Source organism: Phalaenopsis equestris, unplaced genomic scaffold (genome assembly GCF_001263595.1).
Source record: "Phalaenopsis equestris unplaced genomic scaffold, ASM126359v1 Scaffold000513, whole genome shotgun sequence".
Lineage (NCBI taxonomy): Eukaryota > Viridiplantae > Streptophyta > Magnoliopsida > Asparagales > Orchidaceae > Phalaenopsis > Phalaenopsis equestris.
In genome coordinates, this window is record NW_018164953.1 from 843,601 (window position 1) to 867,031 (window position 23,431).

The following is a 23,431-nucleotide window of genomic DNA, read 5'->3' on the forward strand; positions in this document are numbered from 1 at the left end:
TAGAATTATATTTTTTCAAGTACATATAAAGATATGTTATCTCTAAGGACACCACAGCTGAAGAGGCCGCAACTTCGTAGCTTCGTTTGTAGTAGTTGTCGTTTGCTTTGACATTGATTCTGTAAATGTTGTTCAAGTTATTTTTGAGAAATCGCGTTCTTCGAATTATCGTTCATTTTGTCTTTGAGAAATGTTTTGAACTCATGAGCCAAAAACAAACTTCACAAAATTCAAGTCTCAATTTTATCATGACCGATCTTAAATTTCATCAAGCCGAAAATTAACCCTCTCATCCATAATTTTAAAACCCTACTATACTTAATTTTAAAAGGCCCACCCTACTCAATTTTAAAAGCTCAAATTCAATCCTGAATCAGTCACCCATGATTCATTTTTTAAAGCCCATAACTCAAGCCCTCATGACATGAAATCTCCCCCTCATTCATTTAAATAAAAAATCAAATTTTGGACCATGACACACATAATTGATTTTACCTATATTTAGCCTCATGACAATTTTTCATATAATAATCCAAAAATTCTAAATCCATTTTCATGCAAGCCATGTAAGCCACTTGTTAGCCACCAAGCCACATGTTAGCCACCAAGCCATGCCAAAGCATCATGCAAGCCATCAAACCACTTATAGCCAAATGTGACCACCTTTTTTGATTTCCCAAAAGTGTTTAACCACTTTAATGCCCAAATTCCCATGATTATGACTTGTTCACCCAAGCCCTCATAAAGCCAAATCCTCATGACAAGCAGGAACAAACTATTTTCATGCAAAGACCAAAACTATCCAAAAAATGAGCCAAGTCCACTTCCCTACAAATCAAGTCAAAGCTCACATGACCACAAAATATCAAAAATATATATAATAAAAATAAATATCAAGCCATCTCCTCATGACACATCACTCCAAAAAAATAATAAAATTAAATATGTTTAATAAAACAAAAAAAAAAGAGGGAAGAAGAAAACAAGGTTTAAAATAAATAAATAAATGATAATAAAATACAGTTTTAGCTCACGGTTTTGGAGAGAAAGGGTTTGGCTTATATTATTTTATGATTCTCTGTCTCTCTCTTTTCCTGTTTTCTCCAACAGCAAGCAGTTCCATACTTGCCCGATTCTCCTCCCTCTCCATTTGATATTCCGGCTGCTCTCCTTTCCCTATTCTCCTCCACTTCAGCCAAAGATTTCAACTCCTCCCTCTTCTTCTCTCCCAAACAAGTACTTCAAGAAACCCCAAGCTCCAACCCAGCAACTCCTCACCCACCTCAAGTTCTCACACTCCACTACTCCTCTCCAACAACCAACAAAAAAAAAAGAAAAGAAAAGACAAGCTCACTCCCCAACATCTTCTCCTTCCGTAGCCGAGCACTTCACCGGCAAACACACAAGGTAAGCTCCTCTCTTCCTTTTATTATTATTTTTTTTACCTATCTGCCACCTAAACTTTCACATATACCTGTATATCACACTCTTCTCACATATTTACATGCCTACCGCTTAATTCTTACATATTTCCATATCAACAAATATAAACTTTGATAATTTCAGGCATGCCACTCTATTCTCATCTATTTATATTTCTAAAACTTTATAAGAAAAAGGAAATTTACATGCATGCCGCCCTATACTTTTTTGCATACATGGGGTTTTCTTCTGCCCATGTATTATTCTTTTGATGATGATGTCTAGGGGCTTAAGGTGGTCTTATACCCATTTTGAATATGAGAATCAGAGTTTAGGTATTGATCCCAAGAGCATCGTAAGTGCGGAGAATTCGAAGAAAGAGTGTGGAAAATGTGGAACATTGTGTAGAGATTTACAAAAAAAATATGAGGTGCAGAGTTTTGTTTTAATGTTGACTTTTATTTTGTTTGATGTTGAGATTTATTTTGTTGTATTTTTTTTCTAGGATTTGGACCCAGTTTTAGACAAGTGCGACATATGAGTTTCTAAAAACGAGTCTTTATCTCTGAAACATCACGAGGCACGATACTTCTTAAAGTATCGTCCGCTGACTAAAGACAAGCGTTAGAGAATAACCCACTCTTTAAGGTACTATCAGAATTATATTTTTCAAGTACCTATAAAGATGTGTTATCTCTAAGGACACCACAACTGAAGAGGCCGCAACTTCGTAGCTTAGTTTGTAATAGTTTTTGTTTGCTTTGACATTGATCCTGTAAATGTTGTTCAAGTTATCTTTAAGAAATAGCTCTGACGTTCTTCGAATTGACGTTGGAGTTGTATTTGCTTGGCACTAAAGGATATGACTTCAAGGTTGAATTTCCATTAATTGCTAATATCATCGTCCTTTCTTTAATTCTTTCTTCCTGGGCCTAAGAAAATTTCAAAATTTATGTTCATGTGATTAAAACATATTTCATTTCCCAAGGATATTTTAAAGTTCGTTAATAGCTAACTAAAAAACACAAGATCACTTAACCTTTTTCAGAGTATAATATCATAAGTATTTTTTCAAGAGAACCTTTCAAATTTTATTAATTAGGGGAGAACTGAGACACCAATTTTTTATTTTATGCTCTCCTTAAGATTCTTCTCAGGGAGCCCCATTTTTTTTACTCCTCTTTTTTACGGAGAATTACTATATCTAGTGAAACATATTTTAACAATTTTGAATGTGAATTAATTAATATGAATTATTTAAATTAATTTTGAATGCTCGTCTTTATTATTAAACTCTCTTAATTAATAATTCTCAAATATTTTTTAATATGAATTATGAGATATTATAGCTCGTTCAAAAGTCGAGACCCAATGACATGACAGGAAATTAAAAGACTAGCAATATCCCGAGTGAATTACTCGTATTTCAAATAGACTATTTTATTTTGAAATCTACTTAGGACCCAATCCGAATTCTTTAAATTGAAGGACTCAGTTATTAGGGCGTTAATTTGATTCTTCCCTTAAGTCATGATCTTGTTAAAGAGTCGGATGTCTTGCCTTGGATTACTTCCTTCTCGATTGTCTTATTGTTGAGCTTCGAACATTCTTTGATTTAACTCTTCAAATATTGAAAAATTCTGAGCAACCAACGAGTTCTGTCTTTTCCCTTTTCTCTTTTTTTGTTTTATTACAGTGGGAGGGTTAGGCTAACTACACATCATCTTGTTGATGTCCTTTCCAATTGTTGATCCTCACAGCTTAACTTGTGGACAGCCTTGTCATGGAGTGGTTCCCTGGTGAATGTGAAAATTAGTTTCAGCGATGTCATCATTTTTATCATTTGAAGAATTTTGGAAGTCAGTGACGTCGCGTGCCTCATAATTTCAGCGGAAGTACTCGAATTAACGCACTTATCTTGTGAACTGGGCATCCCTTCGTATTTCATTTGAACTTTAAGAGGTATTTTCAAGTTCATCGTTTGTTCTTGTAATTATTGTGTCGAAAGGTTTAATTAGATTAAACGAGAGATTAAAAGACGTAACAACTTGGCTCAATTTGCAAAATAGTAAACCAAACCCGAAAGATAAGAGGAAAATGCGAAGTTTAGGACCTAGTGCGAGATCAACTTCACAATGTACATTGTCTGGGCGGAGTTATTCTACCAACACACCTATTAGAGGCCCGACCCCACACAACAAGAAAAAGCTAACGGACTATTGAGCCTGTCTATTTAAAGGTGATTAAACAAATGGCTCTGGAATCCAAAAAAGTTGACCGTACTTGCCTAAGAAAGAAATGAGCAAATATTGCCAACTGAAGAATCATAATATGGTCCATGAGGAACAGAGACACATTACTGATATATGAAGACGAGACTTTCTAATCATAATGGAGAGTGAAACTAATCGCCAGAAATAGTCGATCGCCTTTTTAGAAAAAAGATATTTGATTTAATATAATATATATTATTTTTGAAAAGTAATATTTTAATTTTTGATAATACGAGACCGAACCGATCTCATATAAATAATAGTTTAAATAAACGAGCACAATACCGCAAATGATGCATCTACCTCGAGAAATAGACACATCACTTGTTAATGAGGCTCAAATAAATAATTAAAGAATTTATGACATCTTACAAATTCACTTATCTAATATAAAAGATTAGATAAAGTTTACATTAAGCTAGGTTTTAAAGTTTCTTATAAGAGCAAGCTCATACAGTCAATTCAATCTTAAATGACTAAGGTCACCTAAGAAAACTTCCGATTTAGATCAGAAAGTATTGTCTTCAAGAATTTTAAAGGGTAGGACTTCAGATCAAGGAGTGTCGCATGAGAAAGGCTCAAATTTATAACATTGTTATGGAATCCAAAGGGGGAAAACTACGGGTTGTCACAGATTTTGAGGAGAACCTCAATGACTTCTCAAGCTATCATATGGTTTGACTTTACATCTTTGAAAGGGAAATCAAATTTAATGTTTCAATCCCACAAATTATTTAGACATTCGAGACTTATGTCTGCATGTCATATGCAGACAGTTCAAAAAAATATAAGGATTTATGTCGCACGAACGATGACCTCGGAATCCTAAATAGAGTTTAGGGCTTATATCGTACGATATACAATCGCAAGAAGTCCTAAAAGATGATGTGAGGATTCACATCATACTAGACGAACAACATTGACGTTCTATGGGTGTATGTTATTTAAATCTATGGAAGTTCATTTGAAGCTCCTCATTCTGCCTTCTGTTGTCGCCTCGTCCGCTGCTCGGAGATAAATCATCACTCGACCATGTCGTTGTCTCGTTCCGAGAAAAGGAGAGATAGAAGAGAGAACATATGTTAAGCAACTTATTACAGATTTTTGTTTTTTGTTATGGGTTAAATGAAATTTAAAACATTATTTTGTGGTTATATTAATGTATATTATGGAATTTTGAAAATGTTGAAATTAAAAGTGGTATTTTTGTTATATACTATAGGATCTAATCCTAAGCATGCGTTCTACATTTGCTACCCTAGGGTATTATATAAACTTGCCAGAAAAGATATAATTAAAAGCATGAGGACAGGTGGATGTATACAGTATAGTAAAGTAAAGAAAGGAAAGAGCTGTGTAGTAAAGTACAGTAAAGAAAAAGAAATAGTTTTGCACCTCTCTGATCTTGTTAATGCTTCAAAGCAAATAATAATTAGCATATTACAAGTGTATAGATATTAAAAAATAAAATTTAGTATAAAAGAATAAGCAATAAGCATAAGAAAATCAAAGTGGGGATATAAGAATTCAATTTGGGCGTAGGCTCAGCAGTAGACTTTCTATTCTGATAATCCCAAAGACACCAACAAATCAATATCAATATTAATATCAATAAAAAGTCAAAGTCTATATATATCAATATCAATTAAAAGTCACCAGCAAATCATTCTACAATCGGGTAATTATAATCCCTTTCACTTAATCAGTGAGTGAACCTGTAAGTAATATCTGAACTTTCAAAAGTGCGGTATCTGTATGTAGTATATGCTGTTAGTTCACAAATTTCATAAGGACATGGATAGAATTACCATTTCAGCTATAAAAAAAAAAAACTAAGAATAATTTTTGCATCATCGTCTTTACCCCATATTTTTCAACTTACAAGCCCCTTGGATAATCACATTTTCCAATGATTTACGTATTCTACACCACAAGGCTGAAAGAGATGGAATTTTAAATAATCGTCCATGTTTGAGCTTCATTCTCAAGCTTCGAAATCTCTATGGATCAAGGACTAAAAGGAATTTCAAGCTTTTCCAAACCAACAGGTTTTGAAGTCATACAAACACCTTAAGAAAAGAAAAAAGATTATTAGTCTCCAAAGAAGTTATTCCAAGTTTACTGTTTACAAATCAACCACCCTCTCTCTTTCATTTTTTTTAAATCCTCATTCAAATGTTAGAATTCATGGTAGAACACTAACCCGCAAGGCATTCTTCTGGTCAAATTCTCAATATTTCGATTCTATGGCTCAAATAAAATCACCCAAATGCTAATTCTATAAACATATATATATATCAAATGAATTCTCCAGAAATAATTAAACAAAAGTAAGAAATATATTATTTGCATATCCATATGACAAATCTACTGTATTGATATAAAAGAAGCAAGTCTTCCTATCTAATTAACCAGGAGCGCACATAAATAGGTTAGTAGCTATACTAATTGCCAAAAGCTACTCAAAATAGGAAATCAACGTCCTTTCCCTCTTCAATGAAGAGAAATAACTAAAACAGATAAGAAAATCTTAATTAAACTTGATATAAGAAAATCCCAACAATCAAGCTATCTGGAAGAATGCTAACAGCATAACAGTGACATTCAATTTTAACATCAGCATGACAATTTATATAATTTCAGCAAAGAAATTTTTTTTTTTTTTGCTTTGCAAGAAAATAAAATGCAAAATTACTTGTATATGACAAGAATAAAAAAAAAAAACCTAACATTATACATTCCAATTGACTACTATACTTGAATTTATCTTCATTTTGATAGTTAATGAACCAACACATATTTGCACATATGCGCGTAAGTTTACCCATATGCAAATCATGAAGCTTGTGATACTGTTTGCATAGTAAGATAAACTTAATACACTCCGGTTTGCATGCAGGAAGAACATTTCACATTTCCACAATTCATCATTATTTCACCTTGCAAGAAGATATCTCATATTTACCAAGAAACAGGTCTCATGGTTCCAAAATGACGAAGCACAATCAGCATGACAATTTATATAACTTCAGCAAAGATTTTTTTTTTTTTTTTTTGCTTTGCAAGAAAATAAAATGTAAAATAACTTGTATTTGACAAGAATCAAACAAAAGCCTAACATTATACATTCCAATTGACTACTATACTTGAATTCTTCGAATTCTTCTTCATTATTTTGATAGTTAATGAACCAACACATATTTGCACATATGTGTGTAAGTTTACCCATATGCAAATCATGAAGCTTGTGATCCTCAATGGACTTAATTGACTCATGGTAAGATAAACTTAATACACTCATGTTTGCATTCAAGAACAGTTCACATTTCCACAATTCATCATTATTTCACCATGCAATAACATATCTCATATTTATCAAGAAACAGGTCTCATGGTTCCAAAATGACGAAGCACAATCCATTCATACCAAGTAAATTCAATAGCTATAGAAATGGATTTAAATTTTACCAATGAGAAGGACATGTTGAATCTTTAGAAATGAATTAAATTTACCTAAGTCAACCTGATTGCATCTTCTAAATCAATTCACATTCAGTTTCCAACAGATTCAGAAATAATAATAATAATAATAATAATAATAAAAATAATAATAATAATAATAAATTGAGAGGCTTGAAGCAATATTTAAGGCACATCTATAATTCCCTTGAGGTTAAACAAAGGCAAACGAACTCGCGCAAGAAAATTCCAGAAAGCGTAAATCTCAGAGAAAGCAACAAGCTCATTTCCATGGCTTCCAAAAAATGAATATTTGTATAAATATATATATATATATATATATATATATATATATGAATTTTCAGATTTTAATAAAACAAGGTGGGTAAGGACCTCAATACACACATTCACACATGCCATCCAATTCTGTGTATCTACGTATCCAGCACCTATATTTCATATTTATGGCATCTAAATTCCCCATAGCATATCACAAAGGTTAGCAATATAGTTTTAGGTGTACAAGTAAAATGGTATATAGGTATTAAAATGTTATATAGGTAAATAAATTAACGATATGTAAGCACGTAGGAACTATACAATGTGCAAGCATACCTTCCAAAACCCGGTATCCAACATATGAATACGTGAGAATTGTTAACCTTCAATCTATGAAATATATCAAGCACCTGCCACCAAGCATCAATACATAAGTATTCTGAACATTAGAGAAAATTTCCTAAATATTGAGCCAAGCATATAAATCTCACAAACCCATTTAATAAAAGAAGTAAAAGTGAAAATAATCAATGAATAACCCATTTATACATTTAAATAAATATTCTGAACACTAGAGAAAATTTCCTAAATATTGAGCCAAGCATATAAATCTCACAAACCCATTTAATAAAAGAAGTAAAAGTGAAAATAATCAATGAATAACCCATTTAAGCATTTAAATAAATATTCTGAACACTAGAGAAAATTTCCTAAATATTGAGCCAAGCATTTAAATCTCACAAACCCATTTAATAAAAGAAGTAAAAGTGGCAATAGTCAATGAATAACCGCCACTTTTACTTCTCTTATTAAATGGGTTTGTGAGATTTAAATGCTTGGCTCAATATTTAGGAAATTTTCTCTAGTGGCAATAATCAATGAATAACCAACTTGTACCATCCTTCTTGAACATTTCCAAATTTTAATTTCTATATACCCACATGATGACTAACCTTGCATTTCACATTACCATTTTTTGAATTTTTCATACCACAACTCGATATCACCAACAAAATTTCTATGCCTAGGTGATGTGCTTGTAAAGGATTATGAAATATGGTTGTTGAGTATGTAGATACATGAGAATTGTATGTCGCATATCAAACTTTCAAAATGTTGAAATAATTAAGAGCATATCATAATAATAAATCTCATTGAGAGAAGAAATGAAATCATAACCTTGACCAACTGCTAACTTTACAAAGCATTTAACAAAGTTTAGAAGAAGATATGTTATGTTAAATGAATTCTAAACATGTGTGTACATCGCATCATAATCCCTTAGCAATTCTTGCAAATTTCGGATGATTATAAAACGGTTATAATAGCATTTCAATCATAAACGACTAGAATCAAGAAGCAAGAACACCCATTTACCTCTTCTCGAATCAGATTTATATGTTTTGATCCCTATGAAAAAGAGCTTCAGGTTTCCACACAACGAGTCACAAATTTCAGATTTTATGAACCAAAATTGTCAAGAAAATTAACATACACTCACACACTTACGTACATACTTCCAACTCTTTATATACTTACATATCTCACATCTAGGCTTTAATATTTACTTTTATGCCACCCAAACCATTCATATCGCATCAAAATATCACTACTCTTAAGTTTAACAAGATGAAATACACATTATTCATGTATGTAATTATTCATGTATCATTATTCATGTATATGTTTAGAGCGTCAAAGTGTCATGCATGTAAATATCTCCTTGAAACAAGCCTAGGTGCTAGGAGTGTAAATACGTGGAAGAAAGTGATACATGTGTAACATATTAAAATTTGGTTCTTGAACATGTGGATAGATGGAAATTAAGTGTCGCGCAGTGGAGATATGCGGCATGCACGTAGATATTAGCACTTAGGTGGTAAATTTGTAAATGGGCAAAGAAATTCTATTAGTTTGACTGGTAGGTATGTAAAATTGAAGATTAACTGCTAGATTTGTAAATGTAAGAAAACGGGGTGGTAATTAAATAAATCTTCGCTTCTTTGGTTGGTCATGCTATTAATAGCATATATGCACTCTTCGCTACAGCAACAGCCCATTCATCTCAAGTCACATGAATCAGTAATAATGAACATGCAAGGGAACAAAGCCAAAATAGATATTAGAAAGCTAGTCATTCTCTACTGAGAACATCACCGAGGCATTCACATATATATGACCATATTCCTATGTACACTTAAACTTTGCTTCAAATTTTGATTTTATCAATCTTCTGGGAACATTAAGAATACCATCAATAAAACCAAGCGAAGTCATAAAGCAGATGCATACTAGTGCTACATTGTAGTCAACAAACCAGTTTGAGTCTGTTGTAAAGTTTAAATGCTGAAACGAAATAGCAATGGTCAAATAGGCAATTCCAACCACGATGTCCAATGATTCAGGCCTGAAATGACCAAGTATACCAAGTACAGCCATGGCCATTACGGCAAAGTAGCTGTATGTGTCACCAACAAATACTGAAGAAGGATGAAAGCAAAGAAAACGAGCAAGGGAAGGAAATAGAAAAAAAAAAAAAGCAAACAAGCAAGAACATCAAGCAAAATATCGAGCAAACAAGAAAGAAAACCGATCCGTCGAATAAACAAAAGTGTCGAGCAAACCAGCGAAAATGTCGATCAAACAAACAAGACGGGCTTGTGCGGCCGCGTGAGAGGGTTGGCTACCAGTGCATCGAGAGAATGGGAGAGAGCCGTTGTGAGGAGGATAACGGCTTGGGCACTCCATCCATTTCAAATAGGGAGAGGCATGTGCGGAGCGGCTCGGGCATGCCAATGGGGTTCTTGGAGTGTTGTTGTCGTGGAGAAATTATTTAATTATAACTCTTTTCTCATTTTCCTTTTTTATTTTTTGAATTTTATTTAATGAAAAATAAGATTTTTATTTATTTACAATTATCAAAGTGTAATAGTCCCACAAGATATTATCATCTGCTTTTTTAAAATTGGTAAAACATATATTGCACAAAATAATATAAAAAAATCTATTTTCTTGATTATAATTTCTAAAAATTTTTATCTTAAAATTATTCCAAATGAATTTCTATTTTCTTAATTATTTTTAAATTTATTAGGATATATAAATACACACATAGATAGATAGATATATATATATATATATATAGACACACACACACATAATACTTTAAACATCTAGTTTATCTATCGTAAACTTAAGAGCCTTTAATTTATAAGCATACCATTTTAAAATTTTAAATAATAAAAATACTACTATTAGACATTTATTTTATGTATCATTTTATTTTTTTCTTTTTTCTTTCTTAAATTGAGTAATAATAGCAATTAAGTTAGAAACTACTGATTAGAATTTGCTTCAAACCTGGATCTCATAGTTGGAGAGAAGACTCTCTATCAACTTCTCCACATACATTGCATTTTTATTTATTTTCTTTCCATTATTGTACTTGAATTTAAGTAAAAGGAAAAAACTCAACAATCAAGAGTGGAGCTTTGAAAGGAATAAGTGGTGAAACCCAAAAAGAAAAGAGAAGCATGCACCATTGAATAAGTTTGAAATTCAAAGTAATATGAGGGAACTTGAATCAACATGATTAACTAATATAAAATAAATTAAATAGAAATATTTTTTTTTTTCATCTAGTCAATTTGTTAGGACATGAATAGTGTAATAATTTATAAGTCAGTTACATCATGATTTTTCTTTTAATCAAACATACGCATTGATGTATTTTTTTAGTTTTAAGTTTTTAGAAATAGATTTAAATTTATCCCATCTTTAATTTCATATGCAATGAACTTTGGGTTTCAGGCATCCCTTCCTTTAGAAATTGAATTACCATTATTATGTGTGGTTCTAAGCCATAAGTTGGATACTATAAAGAATACTCGCCTCTTCTTGGAGGAGATGGATAATTTGGACAAGCTTAGAATATAATGTACAGTAGTCTAAAACTATACCAAGCTCACATGATTAGAGCTCATGATAGGTTGGTGAGATCGCAAATATTTGTTATTGGAGAGCTTGTGCTTGTTATGAGGTTCTCTATTTTATCCAACCGGTGCATAATTGACAAATTTGAGCCGACGTACGATGGATCATTCATCAATGAGAGGGTTTAATAAAGTGGAGCCTACATGTTGGTTGATATGGATGGCAGTCATCCAATGCCTCCAATCAACGCGAGACACTCGACAGAATACTATGGGTGAGCTTTATGCTCATTTATTTTCTTTTATTAACATTTCATGTTCTTTGTAAAGTCATGGAAGCATTTCATGTGCTTTTAAAGTTAATTAAAGAAATAAAATTTGTCTTTATTGACTCTTCGTGTTTCTCCCACTTAAATTCCCTCACATGTATTACTACATTCTTTTAGTGAGATGTTCTTTAGCAATTTGCTTGCATGAGCAAGAGAGATTTCACTAGGGCACAATCAATCTGATAGAAAAGAGGTAAAATGATCTTGCATTGCAACAAATGTTCCATCTATCACTTGGATTCAATCTTCAAAACTATTTCAGGAGGAAGATTTATACTAATCTTTTTCAGTTTAGTCCTTTCGGCTGAGGTGGGTAAGCAAAACTAAAAGACCTCTTCTCATTAAATAGAGGAGAATGTTATCCTTGTAAAGAACTACAACTCTAGTTAATGTGTGCATTCTTTGGGTTGGGATTATTTAAGTATTATGCTTCAATGAGTCACACAATCGCTTTCAGGACAATAAGAGGAAAGGTCTTTTTCATTCCTTATTCCCGGTTGGGTCGATTGTGGATGGGTCGATGTTACTAAAACCTATTTTTTGTTTAAGTTAGTTTATTAGCCATGTTCGGGAGGTAGAGCCAATATTATTTATTCATTCTCAATGTTGGGTCTAGTGGTCAAATATATGATTGATGAGCATCATCTTTCAACTAAATTTTATTCTTATGAATTCCCTCTAATCTTCCTCAACCAGCTCTGTTCTCTTCCCTTATTCTCTCTCCTTCCTGCTACTCTATTACTTTGTTGTAATTCAAGTACAAAGATGGGTTCAATAATATGTAACCTTAAATAATCCAACTTGATCTAATATGAGCTCAATCCAATACCATATGAAAAATACTTGAATCAAGAGGGATTAGTATCAACAAGACACAAATTTAACATTATTGCATTACTTGCACACAGATAAAAAAAAACTAATTCAATCTTTTTTAAAATAAATATTAAATAATGAAATTGTGCTCGAATGCGCAACAGTTTGGTTTGAAACAAAATGAAGGATATCAAGGTACCGGGTTTGAACACCCCCCTTTTAAGAAAATTGATTGAATTATTATTTTTTAGTTTATTCAAACATAGCTTAACATATTTTTTATTAGTCATTTAAAAGAAAACAACTCTCACACACAGAAAAATTTCTTTCATGCGTTTGTCCGCACGGAGAACACCGTACGAAACAACAATTATGATTCTCCCATAAAAAAAACAGCATTTGCGATTAGCTGTATCGCAGCCGTTGTCCACGCGATGCTCCGTGCTTACAACGTGTGGAAAATCCACTCCACACAAAGTGGCATATGTAATTTTTTTCTATGTTTCCTTGTATTGAAAAGATGCAATATTTATTTTATAAATAACTAGAAAAGATGAATATAAAATTTGATTTTTTTTTTAAATGCAAATTCAGCGGGACATTTGGCAAAAGATCCATTATCCACTAACAATTTCTGACCAATAGAATCGGTAACCTGCGTATAATCCGAATTTTTTGTAACTGATTACGTGCTAATCTACATATATATCTAATGCTATAAAACCAATACTGGAGATATCCAGCCTCCTTTATCTCAAGTTGGCAGGTATAGCAATCTCTTGAGAGCTGAAACTCCTGTTGCTCTCCTCCTGCCTAGAAGTCTTTTCTATTTATTGTACGTCTAATGACATGGCCGGGCGAATATGAAAGGGATTCTGACATGGATCAAGCGGTGGCCATTTAGGAGCGCGTCGAGAACGCCATATGACCGGCCACCGACGGCGGCACACGGCCTCCGTGATACCAAAAGTGTGAATGAGAGTGATACTGATGGCCGGCTTTCGAAGTTCGTGGAGTCAGTGTCGAGTTTGATTACCATGATAGCCTCCAAATTCTTCTCGTCTGTATGTCGTAAGCGGCTCACTGAGCATCCCGATGCCTCTGGTTGGATTGTCGTGGTGTTTCAAAGTTTTCTTTAAAAAATAGGATTTTGTTTTTTCTAGTGATTCATTTATGATTTATATGATTAGCAACCAAATGAATCAAAAGCTAAAAAAGAAACAATTATTTCTCATGAATTTTTATTGGCGTTTATAGAGATTAACCCTAAATGCTGAGAAAAAAATTTAGAATTTGACTAGTTACCAAATTAATTAAACTAAATAGCATTTACAAAACCTTAAAGAAATAATTGTTGTCATTTCAAACAACAACAGTAAAATTATAATTTTATTTTTTAAATAAAAAAAATTATAAATCTATTTATTGCCTGTAAGCTCGACTCCTATCTCCGCAAAAAGCTTGCCTGAGAGAGAACCAAGGAAGGGCTCTGCTTCGTCAGGTCGATGGCTTTTTTGTCGGAGATGTGGTTGCTCCAGCCAGAAACCCTATAATATATATATATATTATATATATATATATATTAAAAAGTAAACATTAGTACTGCAAAATTCATCTTCATGGTATCATGTGTTGGATAATAGGTTCGTTTGCCTACTTTATGCGATCAGGGATGAATCTGAGTTGCTACTTCATGCATGTTGTGGCATGTATATGCATGTTCAAGATTCAACCAAGTTTCTAGGATTGTTACAATGTTACTCTGAAAGATTAAATTATGCAAAATTTTCAGTATTTAAAAAATAATTATTTTTTTCTTGTTACGAAAATGAGCCTTTGTATGACTTTATTTGGAATGTTATGAATGACCGCTAGTTTGTTTCTTTCCCTCAAATCGTTTTCACTGGCGCAACAAGTCTTCTGAGGAAATAGTGCAATATTTTATACTAACAAAATGGTTGAAAATCGTGATTTGTACACTTTTAGGTGTTAGTAATGACCACATTCTTATAAGTAAACTAATTTAAGTGTGTATTAATCTATTTTTGCTGGAGCTGTGAATGTATTTTATTATTATTATAGATATTTGATACATGCCTAATAGATAGATATAACATAACAAGCATATACATGTCAAGAGAAGCAAGAAGTTAACTATCAATATTCATGAGTGACAACAAAATAGACACCTAAGGACAAACACAAGAGCCAATTAGTTCTTAATCATAATAAAGTCATTAGAAGCATGTGTGATTTATATCATTAGGCAACATGAATCAAAAGGTAAAAAGAAACAATATATATAATATTATAGAAGCTATTTAGTACAAATTTATTAATTAGTCGATTTCTAAATTTTTGACTAAAGATGATATATAATTACAACCGATCAAATGAATAAAGTAATATAATTAACAACTACTTTTTTTCTTCAGTTTTCTTTGCATGTATATGCCTACTAAATAACAAGTGTAATGTTTATTCTTTTCAATCCTCTTCTAATATTTGTAATTATATATTGTAACAATAAACAACTATTAACTACTCAAATATGATAGTGAAATGGAGAGAAATATATAAGAAATTTACATATAACAACAACTATTTCCTTAGCAATTTCTTAATGACTTGATATTTCTTAAAATAAAAAAGCCAAATTCTGAGGCAAGTGCACAACAAATTGAAAGCCATAACTAATCAACTCAATAAAAAAAAAAAACATAATCCATCCATTTTAGAATCTTAATAATGCGTTGCATTATTTATGACATATTGATTTGCGTTCATGATTTGTATTGTCAATTCAAATTAGATTTTTACTTTATCTATTTTTTTATTCAACTTTAAGCTCATTGTCTAGTCTAATGTTTCTTTAAGTTGTTTGGAAGCTAAGAGCTCATCTGACATTAGTTTTGTTTCCTTTTTTTCATTTTCTTTATTGTTTTATTTCTATAATATATTTAACTAGCATAATTTAATTATTTTTTTTTTCTAAAAATAGATCAACTTATTTTTGAAAATACTCAAAACACCTAAAAAACTATTATGTGCTTTTAAAAAGAGTTACCTTAATCAAACATGTCTCAATTTAAATCAAAATTAAAATAATAAAATAATAAATAAATAAAATGATCTCAAATGACCATAATTTTCTCTTAAATGATTTCACGAGTTATCACTTTTTTTCTAGATGATTCAATTTGGATGGCTATAAAAAGGAGAGCATAACCAAACTCATTCCAAGGTTATTTAAGGTGTATTTATTCTTACCTCTAATGTATATTACAATCTAATTTGATCCCTTAACTTCTCATATCTTGCTTTTTCTTATCCCTTCCACAGTTTTCTTTGGTCTCTTAACTTTAATTTTTTGGTAACTTGAGAGAATACATTATAAAGAAAGCTTTGCAGTTAAAGTAAACACATCTTAAGTAATATATGAACTAATTTGCTCCTTTTTTATTATGGAAAGAAACATTCATTGATGACTAGATGAACGATTTGCTGATTCATAGAAAAATAATGTTTCAAAATATCTAGAGTAAATTTGTTTATTCATTGTCTTTCTTTAAACAAATGAATTTAAGGCTAAGAACTTAGGGTTTGATGGTCAATGCACTTATTATTATACTATGCTAAATTTTTGTTTCAACAATTTATTTTATTATCATTTTATAGTTGTATATTTGTTGAGCTAACTAAATGTTGATAAATTAAATAATTACCACAACTATTGCATCTTTGCAAACCTTAATTACGCTTGATGGTGATGGTGGCAGTGCTAATTTGAAAGATTTTATTTGAGCTCATGATCTTGTTCTACTTTAGATTTTCTTGTTATTTGTTATTTTTTGATGGTTGCAAAATAAAAAATATAAATTTATTAGCACTTCCTCTTAGATGATACTGACATCTTATTGTTCTTATCACGTTATTGTAGGCTCAAGGGAAAAAAATTTTGTTAAGCTTGATGCACCTACGGTAAATTCAGTTGTAAGTACTGTTAATAAGTTGAATATCTTCAATCATTTTTGTAATAAATAATAAATTGTGTAAAGTTTATAAATTTGTTATTTATTAATTTTAGTTTTTTTATGTTTTTCATATGAAAGAATTGTACATTTTACAATAATTATTTGCTTATCTCTAAAATGCTCAAATGTTGGCTTAAATCTCAGGAACAAAGATTGGTAGAGGCTAACAATTTAAGTACATCAAAAGATATTGGAATATCTGATATTGAAAAACAGATTATACAAAGAAGGAATGAAAGGAAAGTTTTGTTTTTAAATTTTCTTCAATTGTTGTTCTCATGTACCATGACACTTTCTGATTGGTTATATACAAGATTTAGATGAGAATTTTATTCCTCTCTATTGACTTATTTGACATTTTTTCTAATTTCTATTAAAATTAGGTGCATCCATTGCCTTTTAAATTTCTTTAAATTTTATATTCTATTCCTTATATAAAATATTCAATAACCTTGGTAATTTTGTTTTTAATTTTCTTGCTATTGTTGCATGTTATACCAAAGATCTTAACTAATTGATGATAATCTATTTTAGAACAATATGACCTTACATTGATTTGAAGTATTTTCATAAAATCTTATTTTTAGTCATATTAATGAATTTTTTATGAAAATAACTTGTTGAATTTTTATTTTCTAACAGGGCTAAGGTTATTCATCTGCTGAAGATGATCAAATCACAATCTTCAAAGATACATAATTCTGGAGTGCCGAAGAAGGTAATTATCTATTTTAGAAATTTAGTTTTGTTCTCCAAGTTATATAGAAATTTATCAAAACTCTTTTTTTGTATGGTCATATACTTTTTATATATTTATGATAAAGTATACATCATGTCATTGTGCTTGGCACATTACATGACTTTTCAAGATAATTCAAATGACTCTCTTTCACATTTTCCAACATAAGCATTAATAAATCGATGAAAAGTCATGTACTCATATGCTTGCATTTGTATTTATAGGTGCATTTTTATGTATCTTAAAATACCTAAAATGTTTAAGCAAAGTGTCACATACTATAACGTAAATTATTGCCCTTTTTCCAACATTGTTCCCATTGTTAAATTAAAAATTAGGCCATATTAAAGCACATGTTATTCTAACTTAACATTATGGATAATATGAGTGCATGATTAGTTATATAAATATTTGTAAATATGTGGATAAGATGATATTACGTCCCTTTAAATTAAATTGTTCTATAAAGCTTTGTGATATCAATTTCCAATCTTGCTTATGACATATTGTACTAACACAATTAGTAAACAATAAAATATGCTTTTTTTTTCCCAATTTGTTTGGTAAATATTTGCCTCACCCATAATTATACTTTGTATTAATGAATCTACATTTTTTATGATTTAGCAGGTCTTGAAACGGGATCATACTTTTCTAGATGATGATGAAACTTTGTTATGTCGTCCACATAAAATTCATAAGAAATTAGGTGAAAAGGAAAAACAATTTGTTGACAACATCCCATTTACAACAAATGATATGGAAGGTGCAATTGCAACTAACGGCAGGAATGATGCTTGCACTTCTTGTAAAAGTAGTTCGCCCATTATAAAGTCCACAAATACTACTACTTCATGTCACGTCACACTTCCTTTACAAAGAAATTCTGTTGTTGAGGTTAGGTTTTTTTTTTTTTTTTTTTGCAAAATTTTCATCATCTTTATTTTATTATTACCATATTTAAATTGTGATATTATATTTTAAAGTTTATTGAACAAGATGAAGAAATCGATCAGGATGAAATGATTGTGAAGAATGTCCCAATCACAACAACCATATCAGAAAATGTAATTACAACAATTGACATGAATGATGTCTCCTCTCTATCATCTACAAATACTTCAATTTCAAGTCATGTTGCACTCCCTTCACAAAGAAAATCAAGTTTTCTTATGTCAGCCCCTGAGGTTTGAAATTCTTTATTTATTTTAAAATTTTCTTTTCTTTTATTTTGCAATGATTAAATTTAAACTTTGCTCTTGTGTTTTACAGTTTCTTGATCTTGATGAGGAGAATGATGAAACAAATATTTATGCTCAGTTGTTCTTCGATTTGGATCAGCCTAAATTGAACTTACTAGAGCAAAAATCTTCAAATATACATAAATATGAAGTAGAAAATAAACCGAATAAGGTAATTATTTATTTTTAATATATAATTTTGTACTCCAAGTTATATAAAATTTTATCAGAACTCATTTTTCTGTATGGTCATATATTTTTTTATATATTTATGAGAAAGTGTACAACTTGTCATCGTGCTTGGCGTATTATATGACTTATGAAGAAAATTTAAATGACTCTTTCACATTTCTAACTTAAGCATTAATACATCAATGAAAAAAGATGTACTCATATATTTGTATTGGTATTTATAGGTGTATTTCTAGGTATCTTAAAATACCCAATGAGTACATATTGTCGCATATTATTATGTAACAAATAACGTTTAAACATACTGTCGCATATTATTATGTAAATGATTGCCCTTCTTTTTTACAGTTTAATTATGTATGTACCAACATTGTTCCCATCTTTAAATTAAAAATTAGGTCATATTAAAACACATGTTATTCTAGCTTAACATTATAGATAATATGAGTGCATGATTAGCTATAAAAAAATTGTAAATGTGTATAAGATGTGATTAGGTCCCTTTAAGTTCAAATATTTTATAAAGCTTTGTGATATCATTTTCCTACCTTGGTACTAACACAATGAGTACACAATAAATTTTGCTATTTTTTTTCCTAATTTGTTTGGTAAATATTTGCCTCACCCCTAATTATACTTTGTATTAATGGATTTATATTTCTAATAGTTGGGCAGGTATTGAAACGAGATCATACTTTTCTAGATGATGATGAATCATTGTTATGTCATCGTCCACGTAAAATTCACAAGAACTTAGGTGAAAAGAAAAAACAAGTTGTTGAAAATATCCCATTTACAACAAACCCTATGGAAAGTGCAATTGCAACTAACGACATGGATAATGCTTTCACATCTAGTAGAAGTATTTCGCCCATTATAAAGTCCACAAATACTACCGCTTCATGTCACGCCACACTCCCTTTACAAAAAAAATCTGTTGTTGAGGTTTGATATATTTTTTTTATTTTTTATGTTTTCTTGCAAAATTTTCATCATTTTTATTTTAGCATTTCCATATTTAAATTGTGATATTGTATTTCAAAGTTTATTGGCGAAGACGAAGAAATTGACCAAGATGAAATGGTTGTGGAGAATGCCCAATTCAAAACAGCTATATCAGAAGATGTAATTGCAACAAATGGCTTGAATGATGCTTCCTCTCTAAGTAGAAGTAGAGGATCTATTATATCATCTACAAATGCTATCATTTCTAGTCATGTTGCACCCCTTCAGCCCCTTCGGTTTGAAATTCTTTATTTATGTTTTTTTTTTTTTTTGTTATGATTATATTTTTTATTTAAACTTTGGCCTTGTATTTTACAATTTTTTTATCTTGATGAGGAGAATGATGAAAAAATTAGTTATGTTCAGTCATCCATGGATTTAGATCAGCCTAAATCGAACTTACTAGAGCAAAAATCTTTAAATATACATGAACCTGAAGAAGAAAATAAGGCGAAGGTAATTATTTATTTTAAAAATATAATTTTGTGCTCCAAGTTATATAGAAACTTATAAATACTCATTTTATTGTATGGTTAGATATTTTTTATATATTTACGATAAAGTATACAGTTTGTCATCGTGCTTGACCCATGACATGACTTATTAAGATAATTCAAATGACACTCATTTTCCAACTTAAGCATTAATAAATTAATGAAAAATGATGTACTCATATATTTGTATTTTGAAGTTTATTGACCAAGACGAAGAAATCGACCAAGACGAAATGGTTGTGGAGAATGCCCCATTCACAACAACTATATCAGAAAATGTAATTGCAACAAATGACATGAATGATGCTTCCTCTCTGAGTATAAGTAGAAGATCTTTTATATCATCTACAAATGCTACTATTTCAAGTTTTGTTACACTTCCTTCAACCCCTGAGGTTTGAAATTCTTTATTTAGGTTACTTTTTTTTTTAATTTATTTTGGTATGATTATATTTAAACTTTGCTCTTGTATTTTATAGTTTCATGATCTTGATGAGGAGAATGATGAAACCAATACTAATGCTCAGTCGTTCATGGACTTGGATCAACCTAAAACAAACTTACTAGAGCAACAATCTTCTGAAGTAGAAAATAAACAAAAGAAGGTATTTATTTAATTTAAAAATATAGTTTTGTGCTCCTAGTTATATAGGAACTTATCAAAACTCATTTGTTATATGGTCATATATTTTTTTATATATTCACGATAAAATATACAGTTTGTCATTGTGCTTGGCGCATTACGTGACTTAACAAGATAATTCAAATTACTCTCTCACATTTTCCAACTTAGGCATTAATAAATCAATGAAAAATGATTTACTCATATATTTGCATTTGTATTTATAGGAGTATTTCTATGTATCTTAAAATAACCAAAACGCTTAAACATATTGTTACGTATTATTATATAAATAATTGTCCTTTTTTTTGTAAATGAGAGTTTAATTACATATGTACCAACATTGTTCCCATTTTTAAATTAAAAATTAGGACATATTAAAGCACATGTTATTCTAACTTAACATTATGGAAAATATGAGTGCATGACTAGCTGTAAAAAATTTGTAAATATGTCGATAAGATGTGATTGAGTCCTTTTTTACTTCAAATGTTTTTTAATATTGTATAACAAAATGAGTACGCAATAAATTTCACTAGGCTTTTCCTAATTTGTTTGGTAAATATTTGCCTTATGCCCAATTATACTTTGCACTAATGTATCGACATTTCTTATGGTTGAGCAGGCCTTGAAGCGAGATAGTTCTTTTCTAGATGATGAAGAATCATTGTTATGTCCTCCACTTAAAATTCATAAGAAATTAGGTGAAAAGAAAAAACAAGTTGTTGATAATATCTCATTTACAACAGCTCCTATGGAAGGTGCAATTGCAACTAACGACATTAATGATGCTTTCACTTCTAGTAGAAGTAGTTTGCCCATTATAGAGTCTACAAATGCATCTGCGTCATGTCATGCAACAGTCCCTTCACAAAGAAAACGAAGTTTTTATATGTCAACCCCAGAGGTTTGAAATTCTTTATTTATGCTAAATTTTTATCTTTTTTTTTATTATTTTGGTATGATTATATTTAAACTTTGCTTTTGTATTTTACAGTTTCTGGATATTGATGAGGAGAATGATGAAACTAATATTTATGTTCAGTCGTCCATGGATTTGGATCAGCCTAAATGAAACTCACCCGAACAAAAACTTCATTAAATGATAGATCAGCTTGTACTGACAGTTCTAATAAGCATGAAAGCTTCACATTGTGTATTTTTTATGTATTTACACACATCTAACTCTACTAAATTCCTACCTATTATATATTGTGACAATGACAAAATTCTTCATATTGCCGGTATGGTATGAATTATATTATTTGCATATCCATATGACATATGTAACTGTATTTATATAAAAGAAGCAAGTCTTCCTATCTAATTAATTAGGAGCACACGTAAATAAGTTAGTAGCTATACGAATCAACGCCCTTTCCCTCTTCAATGAGGAGAAATAACTAAAACAAATAAGAAAATCGTAATTAAACTTGATATAAGAAAACCCCAACAATCAAGCTATCTGGAAGAAAGCTAACAGCATAACAGTGACATTCAACTTTAACATCAGCATGAGAATTTATACAATTTAAGCAAAGAAATTTATTATTATTATTACTTTGCTTTGCAAGAAAATAAAATGCTAAATTACTTGTATTTGACAAGAATCAAACAAAAGCCTAACATTATATATTCTAATTAACTACTACACTTGAATTCATCTTCTTTTTGATAGTTAATGAACCAACACATATTTGCACATATGCTTGTAAGTTTACCCATATGCAAATCATGAAGCTTGTGATACTCAATAGACTCAATTGATTCACGGTAAGACAAACTTAATACATTCTTGTTAGCATTCAAGAAGAACCCTTCACATTTCCACAATTCACCAGTACTTCACCATGCAAGAAGATATCTCACATTTACCAAGAAACATGTCTCATGGTTCCAAAATGATGAAGCACAATCCATTCATACCAAGTAAACTCAACAGCAATAGAAATGGATTTAAATCTTACCAATGAGGACATGTTGAATCTTTAGAAACGAATTAAATTCACCTAAGTCAACCTGATTGCATCTTCTAAATCAATTCACATTCAGATTCAGAAGTTTTAATCAAGATATTTGCAAGATAAAAAAAAAATGTGAGAGGCTTCAACCTTTCATGTCAAATCTGAACAACTAACAGAAACTTGGCTTTGGTTATCTATAATTAAAAAATAAGTTGAGAAATAGGCAAAGCATAAATGAATCAATCCATATATATACACAAATTTTCATATTTTAATAAAACAAGGTGGGTAAGGTGCTCAATACACACATTCACACATGCCATCCAATTCTTCGTGTATCTACGTATCTAGCACCTATATTTCATATTTATGGCATCTAAATTCCCCATAGCATATCACAAAGGTTACCAATATAGTTTTAGGTGTACGAGTAAAATGGTATATAGGTAAAGAAATTAACGATATGCAAGCACGTAAGAACCATACGATGTGCAAGTATACCTTCCAAAACCCGGTATCCAACATATGAATACGTGAGAATTCTTAACCTTTAATCTATAAAATATATCAATCACCTGCCACAAGCATCTATACATAAGTACTCTGAACACTAGAGAAAATTTCCTAAAT

At 30.6% G+C, this 23,431-nt stretch overlaps 1 protein-coding gene across 3 annotated transcripts; it reads left to right on the top strand.

The window, feature by feature from the left end:
* The first annotated feature begins 13,263 nt into the window (after nt 1-13,263).
* LOC110028490 lies at nt 13,264-22,076 on the top strand. Of its 3 annotated transcripts, none has more exons than XM_020730354.1 (11): nt 13,264-13,581; nt 16,451-16,503; nt 16,689-16,783; nt 17,187-17,262; nt 17,914-18,180; nt 18,270-18,470; nt 18,556-18,696; nt 20,413-20,610; nt 20,695-20,820; nt 21,463-21,744; nt 21,835-22,076. In XM_020730354.1, exons 1-11 carry the CDS (start codon nt 13,374-13,376, stop codon nt 21,910-21,912), a joined length of 1,725 nt encoding a protein of 574 aa, XP_020586013.1. In that variant the 5' UTR covers nt 13,264-13,373; the 3' UTR covers nt 21,913-22,076. The 3 variants fall into 3 exon arrangements, with proteins under 3 accessions (XP_020586013.1, XP_020586014.1, XP_020586016.1); XM_020730355.1 differs by having other exon boundaries at nt 18,300-18,470; XM_020730357.1 differs by lacking the exons at nt 20,413-20,610; nt 20,695-20,820; nt 21,463-21,744; nt 21,835-22,076 and adding exons at nt 19,392-19,661; nt 19,761-20,013.
* The last annotated feature ends 1,355 nt before the right edge of the window (nt 22,077-23,431 follow it).